Here is a 26,254-nt window from a genome sequence, read left to right on the forward strand (position 1 = left end):
ATTGCTGCGAAGTTCGAAATACTGATTGCTAATTTCCGGTAGTTGGTATGGCAATTACCGTTACAAGATGTGGATGAGTACATGATAGGGTTTCAATGAACAATTATAATGGTTTTTCGGAGAGACTTAAGTCACAGATTAATGAATTTGCTGGTACGTTTATTATTAATGTGGTGGAACATGAAAGGTTCCCCGGTAATAAGAACGTATATGTCAAAGTTACAATAAGGCTAATCTGAAAAGCCGAAGTTGACTGGTTGGAAGTGTGATAAAACTGGATACTTTGAAAAGGGATTGCAAGATTATTTTTAGTAATAACAATGCTAAAGGATCTTGCACAGTTTTGAAGTCAAAGTATAGGTTTGAAAGATGTAGAGATCTAAGAATGATGTCACTTATTAAATTTTGACTTGGATTCTGTTCTGTCAGAATATATAATTGAATTTGTATGAAAACGATTATATATCGCTGTGAGCATAGTTACTAATTTTTGAATCAAAGTTGAAGAATGTAAGTGTAACATATTAATTGTGAACTTATATACTTCCCGAATATTACCTACCCGTTAAAGATTTCACAAGTAATATTTTGTACAAAAGAATTTTCATTACAATTTTTATGAAAACATATGTATGTATATTTTCTTCAGATGTAATACAGATTTAATGAGTTAATATCATATTAAGCTCATTTGATTTTTTTGGCTTGAATTAGAAATGAAAAATCTCTAAAATATTAGAGATCATATAATCTTCGCGGAATATTTCACTAATGAAATCAATACTTCATTATTTATTCTTATTGATATTCCTTGGTGAAGGATGTTGTTGCTCGTGGAATTTTTTTTTTTTTTTTTTTTTTGTGAACCTTACAAGGCACAGATGATGTTTTCTGGAAAGTTTCAAATACATCGAAAATAAAAGTGTAAAATTAATCATGTATTTGAATAATACACTTGATTTATTATGAAATGGAATCTATTAAGTCGAAGTAGAGATTATAGTTAACGATTGTTAAGTCATTAATGAAGGATGTATAGCATATTAGTAACATGAACTAACCGAGTAGTACCTACTAGTTATGATTTACATGTAATAGCTTAATACGAAAAGATTTATTTTGATTTCAAATTTCACATATATATATTTAAAATATACATATAATTTCTTCAGGGGAAATGATCTAATACTTCATAACTCGTTGATACAATATACTCGTTGTTGATCTGTGATCATGTTGGTGATTATGAAATTGGCGGAACTTGTAGTGCTACAGGTTTTGCCGGTGTTGGTGATACTGACGGTACTGTTGATGCTGCTGGTAAAACAAGTCTAGCTTATAAATCGTGCACCATTCCGGTCAGGATTTCTACTCTTCCTTCTATCATTTCGGTCCACTTATCTGATTTACTGTTACGGCTGGAATAAATTATCTCTAAGACTTTAGAGATTACATAATCGCCGCAGAATATTTCTCCAATGAAGTTATGAATCAATACTTCATCGGTTATTGTTGTTGGTACTCCTTGGTATCTATGGTACGTATGACGTTGATGTTCAAGGTACATATTGTGATGTTGAGGCTTGCGGTGCGGATGTTGTTGGTGGTGGTAATGGTACTGTTGGTGTTTTTGTCGATGGTACTATTGATGTCGGTGATTCTGCTGGTGCTTGTAATGTTTGCACCATATTCTCCAAAGCCACTACCCGAGCACGAAGTTCGTTGACTTCTTCTACTGCACCGGGATGATTGGCGATTAGGACGAGCGGATGAATAAGATTCAAAATTTGAGAGAGTATATAATCATGACGAGATATTCTGGAGATGAGAGAGAAAATGGTATTACGAACAGGTTCGCCGGTAAGTGCTTCAGGTTCTTCGCCAAGAGGGCAATGTGGTGGATGGAAGGGATTGCCTTCTTCTTGTCTCCAATGATTAAGTAAGCTACGAACCCATCCCCAATTCATCCAGAATAGGTGATGCCTGATTGGTTGATCCATTCCGGTTACACTGTCTTCGGAATTTAGGTGAATATCTGAAAGGACCCGTCCTAATCCACCTGGACGAAGTCATCAACATTTGGTCCCATTGCGATGATCGGCTCCAAATAATGTCCTTATATTGAGCAAATGCACAGTGGAAGACTTAATTTGTACCTGAGAATAAACATGCTTTAAAGTGTCAACCAAAAGGTTGGTGAGTTCATAGGTTTATCATAACAATCATTTCAATATGTTAATGGTACCATGTTGTCAAATGACGTATTGCGTACATAAAGTACCGTGTTGTCAAATGACGTGTTGCGTACAATCATGAGGTCTTATGATTAATCTTCTCGTGTTGTTTACGGGTGGTCCTGAAATATATAAAATCAAATCATAAGTCATTATATATAAAATATCATATTAATTAGAAAAGATATGATTAATTTACTTTTTCTCCAAATATTTTCGTAGCTAAACTAGCTTCGGATACCCAATCTTGTTTTAGTCGTAGTTTCTTCATTACAACTCCGTTTTTGTTGGTTCAACTTGCCACTTCCTTGGATCGAGTCAAATTTTAAGAATATGAACTGAAAATACCTTAGTTTGTATTCGAAATTATAAGTTATAGGTCAAACTTTGGTGAAACTTATGAAAGTGATCATTTTCCATCATAAAAACAACATTTAATGATCATTTTTCTAAAAATAGTTACACTTTGAGTTAAACCATGAAATTTTTAAGTGTTAACATATTCATAAGAAATATCATTTTTCCAATATATGAACTTCCAATTCAAAGTTTAAAATGGTTTTTAATTATCCAACCCAAAACAGCCCCCGGTTGCACTCTGACGACGTATATTCAGTTTTAAGGTGTTCTTTGTAAAAACAAGTTGTATCTTGTTAAGTTAGCATATCATTATGATATATTACAATTCTTGAAGTGTTTTAAAAGTCAAGTTAGAAGGATCTATTTAGTTTGCGAACAAGTTTGAAATCATTCAAACTATGTTCTTGTTGTTATAATTTTATAACTCAAAATAAGATAGCTTTATGAATATGAATCGAATAAGATTATGAATAAGGTTACTACCTCAAGTTACTTGGATAAAGCTACTGGAAAGAAAGTATAATTCTTGATCTTCAAAGAGTTTTTGAAATAGGTTCAAAAGATTAAAAGTATAAACTTGAAATGGATGTTCTTCATGAAGTGTTCTTGAATGATTATTATGAGATGATTAGGGCTTGATTCTTGAAGTAGTTTTTGAAGATGATGAAGATTAATTTGCTGGAATTTAGAGTGTTCTTGAATAGGTGTTTAAAGAGGATAGATTTTTAAGAGAATTTATGAAGTAATGATGGAAAATAAAATGAATATACATGTATATGTAATATCACAATTTTGGAATGGAATCAAAAATAGATTTTCAAGTTGTAATTTAGCTAAACTACTTGACACTAAAGGTTAAACTTTTTCTAAACATGTTCCTCCATAATTAAAAAAAGTTGAAAATGATGTTTTACTATTTGTATATACGAATAGTAAATACATCTAGAAGCTGTGTATTATACGCGTATAATACGGGTATAAAATGTCCTTGTCTTGATGTCTAAAGATGTCTCATGAGTCATATGTAATAACAAAGATGTCTTTTTCCATGATAAAAGGTTGAAAATGATGTTTTCCTATTAGTATATTCCAATAGTAAATACATCTATAAACTGTGTATTAATACATCTTAATACAATACATATATATTTATTTTAACTTAGAAGTTTTAACGTCGTTAAGCGTTATATATATAGCGTTATATATATATATATATATATATATATATATATATATATATATATATATATATATATATATATATATATATATATATATATATATATATATATATATATATATCATTTCGAAGTCCTTAAGTTAGTAGTCTCATTTTATGTATATAATCCATTGTTAATATATTTAATGAGATACTTAATTATTATATATTCAAGTTATATATAATCCATATATATCCATATTAATACAAGTTATGACGTTCATGAATCGTCGGACAAATGGATGGTCAATGGGTAATTGATTACATGAATATAGTTTCAAACTTTTCGAGACTCAACATTACAGATTTTGCTTATCGTGTCGGGAACATATAGGGATTAAAGTTTAAATTTGATCGGAAATTTCTGGGTCATCACAGTACCTACCCGTTAAAGAAATTTCGTCCCGAAATTTGAGTGAGGTCGTCATGGATAACTATAAAAATGTTTTCATGACGAATATGAGTTGATAATAAAGTTTTATCATCATTGGGTAATATAGATAAAACAATTTGATTACACGAGGAGTATAAGCGAAGCTATAGCATAAGAATGAATAAATGCAGATTTGACTTAACCGGTGGCTTAGTCAAGATTGATTTCCGGAATTCAAGGAATTTAGAAGAAATCTTCATAATAAGATTTGATTCTTCGGTAACTAAGGAGATTCAGATCTTCTTTGGTTATACGCGATAATCTGCTTCGATTGTTCTGTCGAATATTTCCCTATAAATCCACACTCTCCATTTCCAGACAACCCACACCTTCTATTCTTTCTTACTCAATTCATACCTTAAAGCATTCGTTAATATGCTTCATCCCATTCTGATCCTTGATATACTCTTAACTTTCATATCTGTCATTCTTCTCTTTCATCTACCGCCGGAAGAATCTATTCACTTCTATTATTTCCTTGGGATTATAATGTTTTTAATTCTCCCGGGTCTTTATGTTGCAATACGTATTGATATACATGATTTGTAATTTATGTGCTATTGTCGAGCTTTATATTTTCTTTTATATTCAAGAGTTATATACTTTTGTCTCCTCTTTCCGACTTCAAGTCAAGCGAATAATGGTCTGGAATTTGTAGGTATAGATTTTGAATTGAACATAGTTAATGTTCTAAGGAGGGAATCGTAATGACATGATCTTGATTTGTCAAATTACCAGTATATCCAGAAAGATAGAACTATCAAGATGATATGTTCTTAATATGTTTGGAGATTGGATAGAATGTAAGAGTCGTGTAATATGGCACATGATGATGGTACTGTGAATCATCACATTCCATTAGAAACTCAACATGACTTACTGTAATATAATGACGTTGATCAAGTGTCATTATATTATACTAATCCATGCTTCAGTTCCCAACACTACTTCAAAACATTCATATTTTAAACTCGAAGGTTTCAGAATTTAGAAACTAACAAAGTTTCTTTTATGTTGCAGATATTACGGAGAGATAAATGATCTCAGATAAGAATAGTTGTGAAAATATCGCCAGAAATATGGAGGATATTTATAATAGAACATACGAGAATATCTTAGAATTTATAATATCAATGGATGATGAAGAAGATTTGTCTGTGAAGGTTTAGAATGAGAAATAAGATGTTTGCTAACGATTTCAGTAGGCACAGATTCATTTGGATTCTTTGAAGGCAAACTTATTCTTTGTGATTTGTCCACGGCTTTCTTCATAGTTTCACATAATCCGCTTTTCGGTACTAAATTTTCTATCGAGCGTTCCTAACACTCCTTTCTTTATCATCAAACTTTTGGCCATTAAGATCATTTACAACATGCTGCTTCGTCAGCATTTTCATAGTTAACTGATCTGGGTCATCGGTTATCAAACCGAGGTAGTTTCAGGAGAATTGTGTTTTTAGAATGATTAATCGCTGATGGTAATATTGTGGAATATAAAAGGTTTTCCAGTAACAATAAAGAGTACGCATATATATCGCGGTTATAATAAAGTTGTTTCGGATGAAAAGTCGGAGTTGACTTGCTGGAGCTGTGAAAAAATTAGCTACTTTGGAAAGGGATTGCAAAACGATCTTCGGTAATAACAATGTCAAAGGAACTAGAACAGATACGTGTCAAATGTTTACTCAGTTTCCGAGGGGTTTTCAGGTGCATAACTATATGCATCAATCTTTTCTTCCGTAGATGAAGTGCGATTGGTTTATCCTCTCGATTGAGGTGTTTTTAAGAATCATGAAAGGTTTGAACGCAGATTGTATTCATCAAGATACAAATGAGGTTGAAGATGAAATCAAGTGGCAAGCTTGAAGAAGTGTTTTGTTTCATATGTTATAATCAATATTTTAATTCGTTTTAATTATCCAATGTTGATAGTCTACAGTTAGCAATCCACAGTTAGCAGTGCGTATATAGAATTAATCAACGTATCGTGACCCATTGTACAACGTATTGTCTCAGAATTAATCCGACGTATTGTGTACATGTGTCCCGATTTTTAAAGTGCGTAAAGTAAATAACAAAAATTAAATAACGATAAATAAAATTGCGAGAATATAAATTGCGATAAATAAATTGCGATAAATAAAATGTAATCAGTTAGCTAGGAACAGTTAGCTAGGAACAATTAGCGTGGAATCTTAACAAAATTCTTCTCATAGTTAGATTGTTTGTTTCTAACAAATTTTATCCAATGTTTTCTTCATTATGCCACTTGTTGGATTCTGATAGGTCAAAACCCAAATATGAAATTGAATGAAAATGGTTATTCTGTGGTGTACAGATTCATATATCGGTGAATGTAAACAGGGTAATAGATGATCATTGAATCAAATTTGAAGAATGTACAGTGTAACTTATTAATGTGAAATCTAAATATTTCTCGGGTATTACCTACTCGTTAAAATATTCTCATCATTAACAGTTTGTGCAAAAGAATTTTTAGTTACAATCTTTATGAAAATATACATACATATATATTTTCTTCAGATGTAATCATGGATTTAATGAGTCAATAAGATATTAAACTCATTTGATTTATCATTAGTACTAGATTACATGATCTATAAAACATTAGAGATTACATAATCGCCATATCGAACGAAGATAAATGAGGTAGAACGATACGTAAAGCGAAGATAATCGATGTAGAACGATATGTAGAACGAAGATCATACTCGAAGTACAGATGGTGATATTGAGGCGTGTGTTTTTGATATCCAAGGTACAGATTGTGATGTTGAGGTTTACGACGCGGTTGTGGTTGGGGGTAATAAAAGTACCGTTGGCGTTGATGATGATGGTGCTGATTATGCTGCTGGGGCTGCTGCTGGTGTTTGTAACCTTCGCACCATATTCTCTAAAGCCACTACCCGAGCGCGAAGTTTGTTGACTTCTTCTATTATACCGGGATGATTGACGGTTGGAGTGAGCGGATGAATAAGATTCGTAATATGGGATAGTATATAATCGTGACGAGATACTCTAGAAATGAGAGAGAAAATGGTTTCTCGAACAGGTTCACCGGTAAGTGCTTCGAGTTCATTTCCAAGAGGGCAATTTGGTGGATGGAAGGGATCGTCTTCTTCTTGTCTCCAGTGATTTAGTATATTACGAACCCATCCCCAATTCATCCAGAATAGATGATAGGAAATTGGTTGATCCATTTCGGTCACACTGTTGTCAGAGCTCGAGTGAGAATCCATATCGAAATAGTTGTCGGGATCGGAGGAATTTGAACTAGATGATGAATCCATCTTGTATAATCAGGGGAAGAAATAGATTATAGGAGATAGATTTGGTATTCTTCAATACATAATTTACATATGTATATATAATACCAAATCCCATAAATTACGAAGAATCTTTGAAAAAATATCAGTCAAAGTTCACAGTAACAGATATGCTAAGATAAAAATTCGTCTATACACTATTATGCAATAAATGCAGGAAAACGCATCTAGATTTAAGATGATAAGCAGATAATTTCCTAAGGATGATAAGTAGATGAATTCCGACTAGAAATGATAAGCAAAACTTTTGATATGCAGACACGGTCGAAGTCCAGACTTACTAATGTAACCTAACGACTCTCTGTTAGACACACTAATGCAAGACCTGGTTCGCTAAGACCACCGCTCTGATACCAACTGAAAGGACCCGTCCTAATCCACCTGGACGAATTCATCAACATTTGGTCCCATTGCGATGATCGGCTCCAAGTAATGTCCTTATATTGAGCAAATGCACAGCGGAAGACTTAATTCGTACCTGAGAATAAACATGCTTTAAAGTGTCAACCAAAAGGTTGGTGAGTTCATAGGTTTATCATAACAATCATTTCAATATGTTAATAGACCACAAGATTTCATAATCATAAACATAATACACTCGCAAGTGTATGTAAAGCATTCTAAGTGGTTGAGCACTTGGTAACCATACTTAACATTTAATCAACGTCGCATATTCCCTTTATTATGAAATCTCACTACACCGTACCAAGTGTAGTCACCAAAACGAAGTACTGTGCAACCGTTGAATACTGGTCGTCCAGTCCGGTTGGGGTTGTCAGGCCCGATAGATCTATCAACAGGATTCGCGTTTACAATACCCATGTAAATAGTAGTTACCAAGCTACAGGGAAGTATGCCAGTGGTACAACTCAACATAGATTATATTTTTAAGTACTTGTGTCTATTTCGTAAACATTTATAAAAGCAGCGCATGTATTCTCAGCCCAAAAATATATATATTGCAAAAGCAATTAAAAAGGGAGTAAATGAAACTCACTTTTGCCTTGAAGGTATTTAATTCGACTTGGTCTCCGATAGATATCACGAACCTAACCATATATATAATATATCAACATATTTTCTTTTTAAGTAATCGTTACATATATATATACTTTTAATATTTTCTTAGTCCGTAGTTAGCAGTCCGATGTTAGTGGTCCACAATTAGTTGCTTAAATAAAATAAATAAAGACCCCATCGTATTCGTATTGATCAGAATTAATCTCGACCCATGGTACCATGTTTTCAAATGACGTGTTGCGTACATAAAGTACCGTGTTGTCAAATGACGTGTTGCGTACAATCATGAGGTCTTATGATTAATCTTCTCGTGTTGTTTACGGGTGGTCCTGAAATATATAAAATCAAATCATAAGTCATTATATATAAAATATCATATTAATTAGAAAAGATATGATTAATTTACTTTTTCTCCAAATATTTTCGTAGCTAAACTAGCTTCGGATACCCAATCTTGTTTTAGTCGTAGTTTCTTCATTACAACTCCGTTTTTGTTGGTTCAACTTGCCACTTCCTTGGATCGAGTCAAATTTTAAGAATATGAACTGAAAATACCTTAGTTTGTATTCGAAATTATAAATTATAGGTCAAACTTTGGTAAAACTTATGAAAGTGATCATTTTCCATCATAAAAATAACATTTAATGATCATTTTTCTAAAAATAGTTACACTTTGAGTTAAACCATGAAATTTTTATGTGTTAACATATTCATAAGAAATATAATTTTTCCAATATATGAACTTCCAATTCAAAGTTTAAAATGGTTTTTAATTATCCAACCCAAAACAGCCCCCGGTTGCACTCTGACGACGTATATTCAGTTTTAAAGTGTTCTTTGTAAAAACAAGTTGTATCTTGTTAAGTTAGCATATCATTATGATATATTACAGGTCTTGAAGTGTTTTAAAAGTCAAGTTAGAAGGATCTATTTAGTTTGCGAACAAGTTTGAAATCATTCAAACTATGTTCTTGTTGTTATAATTTTATAACTCAAAATAAGATAGCTTTATGAATATGAATCGAATAAGATTATGAATAAGGTTACTACCTCAAGTTACTTGGATAAAGCTACTGGAAAGGAAGTATAATTGTTGATCTTCAAAGAGTTTTTGAAATAGGTTCAAAAGATTAAAAGTATAAACTTGAAATGGATGTTCTTCATGAAGTGTTCTTGAATGATTATTATGAGATGATTAGGGCTTGATTCTTGAAGTAGTTTTTGAAGATGATGAAGATTAATTTGCTGGAATTTAGAGTGTTCTTGAGTAGGTGTTTAAAGAGGATAGATTTTTAAGAGAATTTATGAAGTAATGATGGAAAAATAAAATGAATATACATGTATATGCAATATCACAATTTTGGAATGGAATCAAAAATAGATTTTCAAGTTGTAATTTAGCTAAACTACTTGACACTAAAGGTTAAACTTTGTCTAAACATGTTCCTCCATAATTAAAAAAAGTTGAAAATGATGTTTTACTATTTGTATATACGAATAGTAAATACATCTAGAAGCTGTGTATTATACGGGTATAATACGGGTATAAAATGTCCTTGTCTTGATGTCTAAAGATGTCTCATGAGTCATATGTAATAACAAAGATGTCTTTTTCCATGATAAAAGGTTGAAAATGATGTTTTCCTATTAGTATATTCCAATAGTAAATACATCTAGAAACTGTGTATTAATACATCTTAATACAATACATATATATTTATTTTAACTTAGAAGTTTTAACGTCGTTAAGCGTTATATATATATATATATATATATATATATATATATATATATATATATATATATATATATATATATATATATATATATATATATATATATATATATATATCGTTTCGAAGTTCTTAAGTTAGTAGTCTCATTTTATGTATATAATCCATTGTTAATATATTTAATGAGATACTTAATTATCATATATTCAAGTTATATATAATCCATATATATCCATATTAATACAAGTTATGACGTTCATGAATCATCGGACAAATGGATGGTCAATGGGTAATTGATTACATGAATATAGTTTCAAACTTTTCGAGACTCAACATTACAGATTTTGCTTATCGTGTCGGGAACATATAGAGATTAAAGTTTAAATTTGATCGGAAATTTTTGGGTCATCACAATATCCATATCGGAATAGTTGTCGGAGTTTTAGAAATTGGAACTAGATGCGGGATCCATCTTGTATAATTAGGGAATTGATTTTTGATATGAATTAGATTATAGAACTTAGATTGATATTCTTCAATACATAATTTACATATGTATATATAATACCAAAATCCCATAAATTACGGAGAAATTTTTGGAAGATGTCAGGAAAAGTTTACAGTAACAGATACGCTAAGATATGAATTTTTGTCTATACACTATTTATGCAATAAATGCAGGAAAACGTGTCTAGACTTAAGAATGATAAGCATGTAATTTTTGACAAGAAATGATAAGCAAAACTTTTAACATGCAGACACGGTCGAAGTCCAGACTTACTAATGCATCCTAACTACTATCAGTTAGACACACTCATGCAAGACCTGGTTCTCTAGGACCAATGCTCTGTTACCAACTGTGACGATCGCTCCAAATCCATATGGACGAACACGTCATTCATCGATTTCATTGCGAGATATTTGACCTCTATATGATACGTTTTGTAAATATTGCATTCTTTTGAAAAGGCACACCATAAATGAATATTTAAATCAAAGGTTTTCGACATCTGATGATTTCTACATGTAGACAATCACCGTAATATAATAGTTTACAATAGTACTTCCATTGACAATGCAGTCAAAATAAAGTACATGGTGATGATTTGGTGAATGCAACGTTTCCTTGAAAAATATGCCATGTAAGACTCCATGAACATAGCTTGTCTAACATATAAGCAAACAGCGGAAAACTTCTAGGGAACCTGAGAATAAACATGCTAACAAGTGTCAACACAAAGGTTGGTGAGTTCATAGTTTTAATGTTTTGCATAATCTGTACATAAAGGTGGATCACAAGATTTCAGTTGTTTCATCCAGAAACGTTTATCAAAATATTCTACGAAATTGAGCACCCTGGTAACTAAACTTAACGTATATATAATTTATACCCTTTGTATAATCATCTTAATAATACACGCAAACCAACGTGTACGCTTCTCAAATAGCATACGTCCGTTAAAAGGCTAGTGCTCTAGCTCGGAAGGGGATATCAAGCCCTATGGATCCATATACTACTACTCGTGCCCACCTTTTCTTATAACTGGCAGTTACTAGTTACCAAAGCTAAGGGATTTTCGGTTCAAACTCAGTGTAGAATTTAGTATGTACTTGTATCCATTGCGTTTAAAATAAAGTGCATGTATTCTCAGCCAAAAAATATAGATTGCAAAAGTAATTAAAAAGGGAGCATATGAAACTCACCTTAGCAGCACATAAAGTCGTTCACCGAAATGTGATCGAAACTTGGAATACCAAATAACCGTAGATCTCAACCTAGAGAACATATGTTGGTCAATAATTGTCTATCAAGCAAGGTCAGGTCATAGTGTATCACAATCCTAATGCTCGAGATCGACATACAAAAGTTATCCAAAGTCGTTTCAAAAGGTCAATTTTGAAAATACTTCAACAAAACAAGACGTACCTTATATAAGGATTCATTTACTCGGTTGGTAATATTCAAAAATCTAATTTATCAATCTTACAAACAAGTTGTTTAAATATTAATTGCAGATTCAAAAGCAATTCCAATTAACGTCAATCATAATTCAGTTGACCATACCTTTATCAAAAATTAAACTTAATCATTGATAAACTATGTCACTCGAAGTGTAGCTTTAATCAATTAAGTGTTTTAGTTATTTGCTTCTATAAATCATCATCACGTAGTATATACATATATATATACATTTTTATTTTGAAATAGTGTTTTTACTGTAGCAAATAGTGATTTTCGAAAACACTGTAGCTTTTCGGGTACTGTAGCAAATTAGTGTTTTACTGGTTCATCTTAAATATTTTAGTTAACTTATCTAAATATCAATCGAATCAATAATCGAATGTTACTATCGTTTACTAAATAACTTGAAATCATATATATATATATATATATATATATATATATATATATATATATATATATATATATATATATATATATATATATATATATATATGCACATTAAGTTATATATATTGTTCGTGAATCTTCGAGAACAGTCAAAGAATAATTGATTACATGAATATAGTTCCAAAACTTGAGACTTAACATTACAGACTTTGCTTATCGTGTTGAAAACATTAAATCATTTAAAGATAAAGTTTAAATTTGGTCAAAAATTTCCGGGTTGTCACACAATTGTTCTATTTACAAGTGATATTCGTTTAAATAATAAAGGTGAATACAAAAGACAGATTCGACAATTTGAAGACGCAAATGACCAAAACGCTAAAAAGTACAAAGTACAATCCAAGTGGTTCAAATTATTGCTGAGAAACGTCTAAAAGTTACAAGAGTACGAGCCGCGAAATGCAAAGTACAAGATATTAAATCGTACGAAAGGACGTTCGAAAATCCGGAACCGAGACATGAACCAACTAACAACGTGCGACGCAACGGAGCTAAAATTAAAGTCAACTGTGCACATGAATATAGTATAATATATATATATAATTATATATAATTATATATATTATATAATTTTATTAAAAACCGTCGGCAAACAAGAAGACAAGTGATTGTGAGGTGGATCAGGAGGCCATGTGATCACATGGCCTGGCTGCCTTATCTCCATGCGATCACATGGGATGAAAAGAGTGGCCAAGTGCTATAAATTGGAACGTTTTCTGCCGAATTCAGTACACCTTCATCCTACTGATATCAATCTCTCTCAAATATATATATTTATTTTATAAATTATAATTTTAATATTAAGTTAATAATAATAAGGTTATAGTGGCGAATGTTTTAAGTTTGTAAGTCGAAATTCTGTCTGTGTAACACTACGCGATTAATACTCATTGTAAGTTATGTTCAACCTTTTTAAATTAATGTCTCGTAGCTAAGTTATTATTATGCTTATTTAAGGCGAAGTAATCGTGATGTTGGACTAAATATTAAGACGGGGTTATTGGGTTTTGGACCATAATTGGGGTTTGGACAAAAGACCGACACTTGTGGAAATTGGACTATGGGCTATTAATGGGCTTTATATTAATTAAATGATATCTCGTTGATTTAATATAGAGATTTATAATTTGACGTATTTATATATAACCACATACACTTGACTGGGTACGGTGGGCGGGATATCTATAAATACTAATAATTATTCATTTGACCGAACACGGGGATGGATTAATAGTCACTGGACTCATTAAAACAAGGGTGGATTACATTCAAGGGTAATTGGTGTAATTGTTAACAAAGTATTAACACCTTGGATTACACGTAGTCGATAACCTAGTGTATTCATTCAACAATGTATTAAGACCTTGTTACAGTTTAAGTCCCCAATTAGTTGGAATATTTGACTTCGGGTATAAGGTTAATTTGGCGAAGACTCTCCACATTTTATAATTATGACCGATGGACTATTATGGACAAAACCAGAACCAGGTGGACATATCGAATAATCCAGGACAAAGGACAATTAACCCATGGTAATAAATTAAAATCAACACGTCGAACATCATGATTACGGAAGTTTAAATAAGCATAATTCCTTTATTTTATATCTCATCGCACTTTTATTTATCGTCATTTTAATTATCGCACTTTTAATTATCGCACTTTTATTTATCGTCATTTACTTTACGCTTTAAATTAAATTGTATTTATATTTAATATTTTACATTAGGTTTTAATTGTGACTTAAGTTTTAAAATCGACAAACCGGTCACTAAACGGTAAAAACCCTCTTTTATAATAATAATAATACTACTTATATATATATATATATATATATATATATATATATATATATATATATATATATATATATATATATATATATAGTTTAAAATATATATAGCGTTAAACTTAGCCAGCTCCCTTTGGAACGAACAGGACTTACTAAAAACTACACTACTCTACGATTAGGTACACTGCCTATAAGTGTTGTAGGAAGGTTTAGGCATATCCATTCTATAAATAAATAAATAACTTGTGTAAAATTGTATCGTATTTAATAGTATTTTGTAGTAAAATATAATCTATTTCGTACTACACCTCGCACACATCACCCTACACTTTGGTTTACTAAATAGGGTCGGTTTTGGTTAATTATGCACCAATTTGAGCTTTAAGCCTTGAACTGACAGTTTTACGCAAATAAACAACTTTTGGGCCCAATGATCCTCAAAACTGAATAAAATGAGGGCCATATTGCGAGATAAAACGTGTATAAATAGAGCAATATCAAGCACCATTTTGGAAGGTGCCTTGCTAAGTGCACTAAGTGCAAGAAAGTGGGTCATATAGTAAAAAATTGTAAATCTGCGGTTCCCTTATCCAATACTCCTACAACCAAGGCTAACACAACCACTCCTACTTGCTATGGTTGTGGTGAGGTGTGGCATTTCCGTAATCAATGTCCGAAGAACAAGGGCAATACTAGTTATGCTAAGAGTCGAGCTTTTATGATGACCGTTGAAGAAGCCCGTGACGATGATGAAGTTATAATGGGTACGTTTCTTGTTAACAACTGCTATGCTACTATTTTATTCGATTCTGGTACTGATAGAAGTTATGTGTCTATTGAATTTTATGCCATATTCACTGAAAAACCACAAGTCTTAGATATTAAACATCTCGTAGATTTAGCAAACGGTAAGGTTATGAAAGTAGTCAAAGTTTATAAAAATTGTGACCTGATTCTAGCCAACCAACTCTTTACGATTGACTTACTGCCAGTCGAGTTAGGAAGCTTTGATGTAATTGTAGGAATGGATTGGTTAACCCCGTTGAGAGCGGCAATTATGTGTTATGATAAAACCAGTAGTATCCCTCTTGAAAATGGTGAGACCCTAATCATTCAAGGAGAGAAGAGTGGCTCCAAACTTAACATCATTTCTTGTATCAAAACTCGTAAATATCTAATGAGGGAATATCAAGCCATCTTGGCTCATGTTTAGGAAGTCGAACTGGAAGAAAAACGAATTGAAGACGTACCGGTGGTTAGAGACTTTCCTGAAGTTTTTTCTAAAGAACTTCCTGGTCTCCCTCCTCAAAGACAGGTCGAGTTTCAAATTGATTTAACTCCTGGTGCTGCCCCTATTGCAACTCAAATTGTATAACATCTAAACATGATTATGGTGGACATACAAACATATTAAATAACTCAACAACTCATAAGTTTACTTATGAACTTCTACTTGTCGGTTGGACAAACTAATGACCTAACTTATATCTCTAGGTTGAGATCCCGATCATCTACTTACTTTCATTACTTTTATGGAATAACTTCATCGTGCTTTTAAGGTGAATACTTTTTACTATTTCATAACTGTTTTAAAACTTTTAGGGTGAGACACATGCTTTCTTTTCAACTGCTTTACACTTTAGACAGAAGTACTCAAACTTATATGCTATTATATGCTTTGATTCATGCTAAATCCCTACCATGATATCGTCAATTGCTAAGTATAATAGCAAGCTTAATTATTGTGAGTAGGCCTATTGAGAGTGACGTCTCTATTCATTTGACCGTTGGTCTTTGTTTACATAATAATGATTTAACGACATGAATAAACAAAGTGTCATGGGGTAAACTTGTTTAGTTTCGATATAATACAACACATCATTACTTTCTGAATTGATATTTCCATATCAGTTTGCTTTTAACTAAATCTTGTGGTCTAAAAACTTGGTTACTACTGATAAACCTATGAACTTCACTCAACCATTGTGTTGACACTTTTAAACATGTTTTGTCTCATGTGACTACTAGCTTTGTGTGCTACCTTGTGATAATTGATCGCTGCTTACATGGAGTCCATCATTATTGCATTTTATCTTTACTTAAAACATTTATATTACATTTTAGATTATGATGTAAACTATATTTACTTTTCCAATGCAATACAATTTATGGTTTTTATAAAACGTCTCATTTAGAATCGTTCTCGTTTATTACACTTGTGTTATAGTATTGGTTAGTCACATTTACCCCCGGTCCCATTTGGGGGTGTGACAAATTACGCTAACCGGTCGTCTCCTACAAATCACCTTTATCTATATTTCTTAATCAAGCTTATTCTGTTTCCTTGGTCAGGACAACGTATGATTTCTAAGTAAACTAAATCATTAACTAAAGCACCTAACTAATGAGTGATCAATTCAAGATAGTCATGAGCAATAGCTTATCAAACAAAATTAATTATATACAGATAAAAATCGTTCTTCATCCAAACATTAAATCTTGTAAACAAAGAATAAATCAATATGAAAATACTCCCATCTCAAAGTATTTAGCCTAAATAGACATATGATGTTTAGCCAACAACCATAATATATAAATAATCCATCACTAAATAAAACAAGAATTCATGATTGTAAAATCAAAAGATAAACAGAATTAATGGAGTTTCTGGATTAGGATCTGAATCTAGGATGGTTGATATGCTGTAGAATTGATGTTTCGCGCTCCGTTTAGAACTTCGAATGATGAAAGGATGACTTTTTGGGAGAAAAGTCATCACTGCTACTCCCAATGGTTTAACTTAGGGTTAAAATCTGCAACCTTGCTTTTATACCCTGTCTGGCCGACCCTACCAAGCACCGCTTTGAGGGCAACAAGTGGTGCTTGGCCCTCTAAAATCTGGCGCCTGACAATTCAAGTGGCGCTTATCTTCATAATGTCTGGTATTCTTCATATGATCCAGGCGGCATTTCCAATCCGAAATCGACACTTTCAACTGGCTTTTATTTCTCTGCTGCAAAATCCAGGCGACGCTTGACCCTGTAACCAGCAGCTCCTTCAACATTAATTCTCTAATTTCCTCAAAACTCCATCTTTTCTCCAAATTTCCTGAGATCAATTCACAAAGTACTAAGTATCGAAAATCCGCGATTTAGCTATAAAAACCCATGAATTAAATCAAATATTGCCTGATAACACAAATATAAAATATGTATAAATCAGGCAATATCAACAGTGAAAAGGTATATCAACAGTGAAAAGGTAATATACAGTCATTTAAGGATTTTAAACTTGATCGTCACAAAGTATATATTTACAATATCAAATAATTTCACCTAAAGAAGAGAGAACCTCTTAATACAATGAAAAAACTTTGAAAACACACGTATACAGGAAAAAAACTTTCTCCGTGGATAATCGCATCAATATTGTATCTTGGAGTATAAACAATACTTTTTCAACTCATTAAGAATTTAATAAGATACGCCCGAATTTAATTGGTTGAGATTATGCTGATAAACTCACAAATGATCTCAATTTCAAATCTCACATTTACCGTAACTTGTGGTGATTAGAGGAATGGGTCAGGAACCATCGCGGATAATCTAGTTATGCCACATACATATGAATAAAATTACTTCGCCTTCCGGAAAAGTCTGAACATGAAAATATTCATGAAACTTTTACGGTCTAATAAATGAATATGAATTTATTCGCTCTTTTAATTACTTCGTAACTCTTATCATAATACACTACAATTAAATGTGTCTTTCGTTGATAAAACTGCCATAAATCCGTTGGAAGAATCCAATGGAATTCTAAGAGAATACCTCTCAAATATTGCCAAAGTAATCTTTTTATGACAATAAAAAATCTGTCGGCAAATATTACCAAAGGTGATTTATGGTTCGTTTGAATCCGTCAAAAAATATGTTTTGGTAGAGATTTCATATGGATTTTGCCGTCGGTAAATCTTAATTTTTTTATTTGTGACATATTGACATGAATTTATTTATGTATTTGTTTTGTGGGTGTGTTTTTTGGACCGTTTCTCAATTTGTCCATGTCAAATTTACGTAAGGATCATGTTAACTTTTCCTATATATGTTTAAGAATCACTTTACAAAGATTAGGAGAGGTTTCTGGCTATGAATCCTTCTCCTTCAAGCCGTATGTTTATGTGTGTATAAAATGTGTTTTAGTACCTATATTATTTGTCAACTACACGGAAATTATAAAACTGTTATGTTGTTTTTCACATCTATGAACCCTGTACATATATATACATATATCACAGAAAAAAATATATCATAGTTTGTTCAAATTTGAGATCCAAACAAATAGAACTATAAGTAAGAATGAAGTATCATACTTGTTTTAAGGGCAAATTCTATTAAAAGAAAACCATTTTGCCTCGTTTTTTTATTTTTATTTTATGTAAGCTATTTCATTTTGCAAGATTTAAAGGATTAATTTATGAAAAGTTAATCAAAAAGAGGGGTGTCGGTCGTTAACTTTCTTTGTTAAGTTGTATCATGTTATATACATGTGAGGGTATTTTTATCTATTTATCATTACCCTTTTTTTTAACAGCGATTGGGATCACCCGAGGGGAACTTTACCACCCGTTACGATCATCTCCCGTTTCGACTATGCCGATGCAGCGATAATAACCCCGCCCCCATCGCTGCCCAGGAGAAAACCTTGAAACCGATCCAAGGGCACGGCCAAGTAAAACCCCTCCCCTTTACCCCCCAAACGATATGGGAAAGGTGTCATGGGTGGATACTTCATGGCAGAGATGAAATTGTGTTTTTAATATGTAGCCAACGGGGGTCGAACTCCTGACCTCCCCTAAAAAAAAGCAGGCCACCAACTGCCGGACCACATCACAACTTTCCTTTCTTTTCACCAATTAATAAACACTATGATAAATAATCAAAACAAAACAATCAGTTGTCAAATAAAAACTTTAAACCATCTGCCACATTAAAGCTTGAAGTAAACAAATCCCAGAAAGCCATAAACTCAAATCAAAGTAAACAAAACCCAAAAAGCAATATCGTGTCTTCAAGAAAGTAACAAAACTCATAAACTCAAAATAAAGATTGTATACAAATTGATTGTGTACAAATCTGATCATACAAATTAAATGTATACATACAAACACATAGATACAACCTATATGTATTATAATGTATACAGTGTTTCCTATATAAATGTATATATATACATACACATAGATACGACCTATATATTCAAATGAAAACTGAACATACAAATTAAATGCATATATACAACCACATAGATGCAACCTATATATACATAGTTTCCTACTAACTCCCACACATACGACACTCCGGCATTGATGATGTTCAGAACGACGGTTCATCTTTTCTGGCAGCGGCGGAGAAATGGCTTCATCTTCTGGGAAATTGATCTTCAAATTCACGTTTTAGATACACTAATGTCACCGATGTAGTTTGTTTCAGTTGAATGATTGTTGTTCATTTCAAATCTGTTATTGTACTCTGATGTTTTGTCCTGTTTATCTATGAATATAAATGTAGTAATAAGTTAACTGATGTTGATGTTGAAGAAGAATAAAAAGTGATGTCGATGTTGGATGAGATTTCTGTAGGGTTGTTGATTTTATTGAAGAATTAAAGAGAAAGAGAAGAATGTGAGTAGGTGAAATACAAAAATAATTGGTGAAAGAAAGAAGAATGATGAAGCAGAATGATAAAAAGACGAAAATACCCTTACATGTATGGCACATAATATAACTTTACGGTGAAAGTTAACGATACTTCTCTTTTTAATTAACTTTTGACAAATTAATCCTTTAAATTTTGCAAAGTGAAATAGGTTAGCTAGAATACTAAAACAAGATAAGATAGTTATCTTTAAATGAAATTTGCCCTTGTTTTAATACAAAAATTACACAAAATAATTCTCGTGGTTTGTTAAAAAATTCATGGATAATTTAATTTTCTTTTACCTCGATAGTCTATTAGTTTGCATGGTACATTTTAAAATAATAAATTAATATTATGAACACTTATGAATGGACGGAAGGTATACAAAATATACCTTTTAAAATTAATACATTTATCCTCCTTTAACAAAGTTTTCACTATTTCCTTAGTTTATATTGAAAATTGAGATAAGATATGAGTCTTTCATCATAATATTGAAAACTTTCCCGCCCGATGCTTTGTTGATGTCAGAGTTGATATGAAGATGAAAGGGAAAGACAATAAGAAAGATTCAAGATAAAGACTAGAAGAAGGGGCTTTCTTAGAAGAATTCCCACTTAGACTGGTAGTGAGAACCCGATCTCCAGAAGCTAGTTGGCAAGGTTTGACTTGACCGTAGCGGATCGCAACTCAAGCACAACTAGAGTTCACTCACCCACGTGCCCAATACTTGATGTGATGACTCTAGCCCCATGTCGGCTTCATTGACGAGTCATGATGCTGCGATATAGGATCAAAATCGACTAAAGAAAAAAATTATGAAAATCATGAGTCTATAACTTCTCACGAGAGGGAAGAAAACAGTCCCAATTTATATCATAGAGTTTAACAAAAAAAGAAAATTAAAGCAACGTTTCGTAACAAAAATAAAGAGCCGATAACTATATGGAGTTATGGACTACATTTTTAACAACACAAACATTTATTACCAAATTTTTAGTACATATATAAAAGTCTTTACATACAACCGTCTTCATGAAAGTAGCATATCACTCACATAGTCACATTTTCTCATCTAGTGACCCAGTTCCCTTGATGCTATCAATGGAATTCGGTCAACGTTACATACTAATTCAAAGTAAGCCAAACTAATCCCAAAACCATTAATTAAATGTGACAAAATATTAAAGTTTAAAGTTACTAATAAATTATATACTTTCAGTCTTGTTCCCCACTTTGTTTCGTGGCAAGATCTCAGCTCGTGACTTGATGATTTGAGATTGGATACGGAATCGAAGAAGAAAGTATTGGTGATCTTTGCGACCTATCTTTGGACTCTATGTAAGTTTCGGAATAGTATTATATTTGGTCCTTCTCCTATCCGGAAACATGGGCTCTTTGATTTTATTCGCGTTATGTCTTTCAATTGGTATTGTAATAGAGGTCGTAAATGTATTAATTGGGACATTTGGCTTCAAAAATCGTTATAATATTTTCCTTCTAACTTCTTGCTAGGGGTTATTTTATATAAAAAAATTTGTTGTTCGAAAAAAATGTAAACAAAATCCGACTGGTTACCTGGTAAACCGGTAAGATTAATAATGTATTCTTTATTGAACTGAAAAAGTTATGCAAATAGTCATTGCAGTTTGATCATTTTGCGTGTGCTGTACTTGAGGCTAACGAATAGTCCGTTAACACTTACCGAAATTTTCTTAATGCTTGTTAAAGTGAGGGACCAAACTACATTATTCTCATTTAGACCCCCATATATAGATGTGTTAATAAATTAACACTATAACCAAATGGACAAGTCTAATTATAAAAAAAAGACGGAACACCTCTAATTAACACATTATTTAGACGTGTTGACACGTCTAATTGACATATTTAGACGTGTTGTTGATAAAAATGGTGGAACACCTCTAATTAACATATTATATAGACGTGTTGACAAGTCTACTTTGACCAAATGGGAGGAACATGTCTAAATATGTTATTATTTAAACGTGTCGACACCTTAAATTGATAGGAACACGTCTATATATGTTATTATGTTGACGTCTTATTATATTTCTTTCTACGTATGCCCACTATTAGTCTTTCTACGGAGTATTATATATATATATATATATATATATATATATATATATATATATATATATATATATATATATATATGGACAGGATCAATGGAGAAGTAACCAATCGGGGGGAAGCGGGGGGAAGCAAATTGTTTTTTTTTTGTATTTTATGGAATTTTTTTTCAGGCATCAAGATCACATGAAAATATGAACATTTAGAAAAGACACTTCGTGATGAATGTTATTATTTAGGCGGGAAAATGATCGACAAAAATAACATTCAAGATAATATTGGTCGTGAAGAATGTTAACGTATTTTTTTCATGTTTTGTGAAGTAAAATTTAGCCCTATTTAGTGTTTAGGGTTTAAGGTTTAGGGTTTAGGGTTTGGTGTTTTGAGTTTAGTCCCTAAACTCAAAACCCCAAACCCTAAACCATAAACACTAAACTCTAAACCGTTCGTGTAAAAACTCAATCTAAATCCTAAATCTAAACCCTAAATCCTAAATTTCTAAACTCTAATATCTAAACCCTATAAACCCTAATATCTAAAACCTCAACATACGCTCTAAAAACACGATAATTGTTATATATTACTTCTTCGAGCGTTTTCCCGCCATAATAAAAATATTTATCACAAAGTGTCTTTATTAAATGTTCATATTTTCATCCAATATATAATGTTCGTGAACAAAGTTTTTTTAAAAAAAAGAAAAAAAAAAGGTTTTGCTTCCCCCCACTTCCCCCCGATTGGTTACTTCCCCCTTGATCCTACCACTATATATATATATATATATATATATATATATATATATATATATATATATATATATATATATATATATATATGGTCATAATCAAGAGGAAAGCACTTTTTTGGGGGAAAGGGGGAAGCAAATTATTTTTTTTTATGTTTTCGTTTTTTGAAAAAACTTTATTCACGAACATTATAGATCATATGAAAATATGAACATTTAAAAAAGACACTTTGTGATGAATGTTGAAATGTACCGTTTATATTGATTATAAACGTTCCATATTAATTGATCTCGTTACGAGTTTTGACCTCTATATGAGACGTTTTTCAAAGACTGCATTCGTTTTTAAAACAAACCATAACCTTTATTTTATCGACAAAGTTAAAAAAAGACACCACCTAGATTATCCAGAAATGATAATCTAAAATATCACACTTACACACTACAAATACATATTGGTTTACAATATTAATATGTTACAACAAAGTGAATCTCGAATGCAGTTTTAAACAATATTATACAAGCATGCTGACACCAAATCTTGTCCATATTTTAGCATGCAACAGCGGAAGCTCTTAATAATCACCTGAGAATAAACATGCTTTAAACGTCAACAAAAATGTTGGTGAGTTATAGGTTTAACCTATATATTTATCAAATCGTAATAATAGACCACAAGATTTCATATTTCAATATACATCCCATACATAGAGATAAAAATCATTCATATGGTGAACACCTGGTAACCGACATTAACAAGATGCATATAAGAATATCCCCTATCATTTCGGGAAATCCTTCGGACATGATAAAAACGAATTCGAAGTACTAAAGCATCCGGTACTTTGGATGAGGTTCGTTAGGCTCAATAGATCTATCTTTAGGATTCGCGTCAATTAGTAGATCGGTTTACTAATTCTTAGGCTACCAAGCAAAAGGGGCATATTCGGCTTCGATCATTCACCCATATAATGTAGTTTCAATTACTTGTGTCTATTTCGTAAAACATTCATAAAACTGCATGTATTCTCATCCCAAAAATATTAGATTTTTAAAAGTGGGACTATAACTCACTTTCAAAGATTTTTACTTCGTCGGGAAGTAAGACTTGGCCACTGGTCGATTCACGAACCTATAACAAATATGTACATATATATCAAAGTATGTTCAAAATATATTTACAACATTTTTAATATGTTTTAATGTTTTAAGTTTATTAAGTCAGCTGTCCTCGTTAGTAACCTACAACTAGTTGTCCACAGTTAGATGTACAGAAATAAATCGATATATATATATTATCTTGAATCAATCCACGACCCAGTATATACACGTCTCAGGCTAGATCACAACTCAAAGTATATATATATTTTGGAATCAACCTCAAGCCTGTATAGCTAACTCAAACATTACTGCATATAGAGTGTCTATGGTTGTTCCAAATAATATATATACATGGGTCGATATGATATGTCAAAACATTTGTATACGTGTCTATGGTATCCCAAGATTACATAATATATTAGAATACATGTATAATACAATATAAGTTAGCTAGGATATGATTAATATAGATTTGTTACCAATTTTCACGTAGCTACAACAAGCAAAATTATCCAATCTTGTTTTACCCATAACTTCTTCGTTTTAAATCCGTTTTGAGTGATTCAAGTTGCTATGGTTTCATATTGAACTTAAGTTTATGAATCTAAACAGAAAAAGTATAAGTTTATAGTCAGAAATACAGATTACAAGTCATTTTTGTAAAGGTATTCATTTCAGTCGAAAGAACGACGTCTGGATGACCATTTTAGAAAACATACTTCCACTTTGAGTTTAACCATGATTTTTGGATATAGTTTCATGTTCATAAGAAAAATCATTTTTTCAGAAGAACAACTTTTAAATCAAAGTTTATCATAGTTTTTAATTAACTAACCCAAAACAGCCCGCGGTGTTACTACGACGGCGTATATCCGGTTTTACGTTATTTTTCGTGTTTTCAGGTTTTAAATCATTAAGTTAGCATATCATATAGATATAGAATATGTGTTTAGTTGATTTTAAAAGTCAAGTTAGAAGGATTAACTTTTGTTTGCGAACACGTTTAGAATTAACTAAACTATGTTCTAGTGATTACAAGTTTAAACCTTCAAAAGGTAGTTTTATATATATGAATCGAATGATGTTATGAATATCATTACTACCTCAGGTTTTGTGGATAAACCTACTGGAAATGAGAAAAATAGATCTAGCTTCAAAGGATCCTTGGATGGCTTGAAAGTTCTTGAAGTAGAATCATGACACGAAAACAAGTTCAAGTAAGATTTCCACTCGAAATAAAATTATTAAAGTTATAGAAATTGAATCAAAGTTTGAATATGAGTATTACCTTGTATTAGAAAGATATCTTACTATAAATAAGAAAGATTTCTTGAGGTTGGATGATCACTCAAAGTGGATTTGCAAGATTGGAAGTAAGCTAGCAAACTTGGAAGTGTTGTTGGTGTGTTCTTGAGTAGTTGTTTTATAACTTGGTTTATGTATGGATTTATGAACTAGATTGAGCAAGATTTTGATGAAGATGATGAAGAACACTTAGAACAATGGAAGAACACTTGAGTGAAAGTAGTTTGATGCATGTAAGTTGCAAAATGAAAGTGTTTGTGTATACCAACATTCACGTGAATTATGATCAATCATATAGGCTCCATTAGTTTGTTATTTTGTGAGATATTTCATGATAGATGTTAAATGATGGTTCCCACATGGTTAGGTGACTCACATGGGCTACTAAGAGATGATTATTGGAGTGTATATACCAATAGTAAATACATTTAGAAGCTGTGTATTGTACTAGTACAAATACGAGTGCATACGAGTAGAATTGTTGATGAAAATGAATGAGGATGTAATTGTAAGCATTTTTGGTAAGTGTCTTGAAGTCTTTCAAAAGTTTAAGAATATATATTAAAACACTACATGTATATACATTTTAACTGAGTCGTTAAGTCATCGTTAGTCGTTACATGTAAGTGTTGTTTTGAAACCTTTAGGTTAACGATCTTGTTAAATGTTGTTAACCCATTATTTATTATATCTAAAGAGATGTTAAATTATTACATTATCATGATATTATGATATATTAATATATCTTAGTATGAT

At 31.7% G+C, this 26,254-nt stretch overlaps 1 protein-coding gene across 1 annotated transcript; it reads left to right on the forward strand.

The window, feature by feature from the left end:
• The first annotated feature begins 15,272 nt into the window (after nt 1–15,272).
• Nucleotides 15,273–15,926, forward strand: LOC139888786 (uncharacterized). The gene is made up of 2 exons (XM_071871773.1): nt 15,273–15,602; nt 15,765–15,926. Exons 1-2 carry the CDS (start codon nt 15,273–15,275, stop codon nt 15,924–15,926), a joined length of 492 nt encoding a protein of 163 aa, XP_071727874.1.
• The last annotated feature ends 10,328 nt before the right edge of the window (nt 15,927–26,254 follow it).

The sequence above is a fragment of the Rutidosis leptorrhynchoides genome, chromosome 2 (assembly GCF_046630445.1).
Source record: "Rutidosis leptorrhynchoides isolate AG116_Rl617_1_P2 chromosome 2, CSIRO_AGI_Rlap_v1, whole genome shotgun sequence".
In the NCBI taxonomy this organism is placed as follows: domain Eukaryota; kingdom Viridiplantae; phylum Streptophyta; class Magnoliopsida; order Asterales; family Asteraceae; genus Rutidosis; species Rutidosis leptorrhynchoides.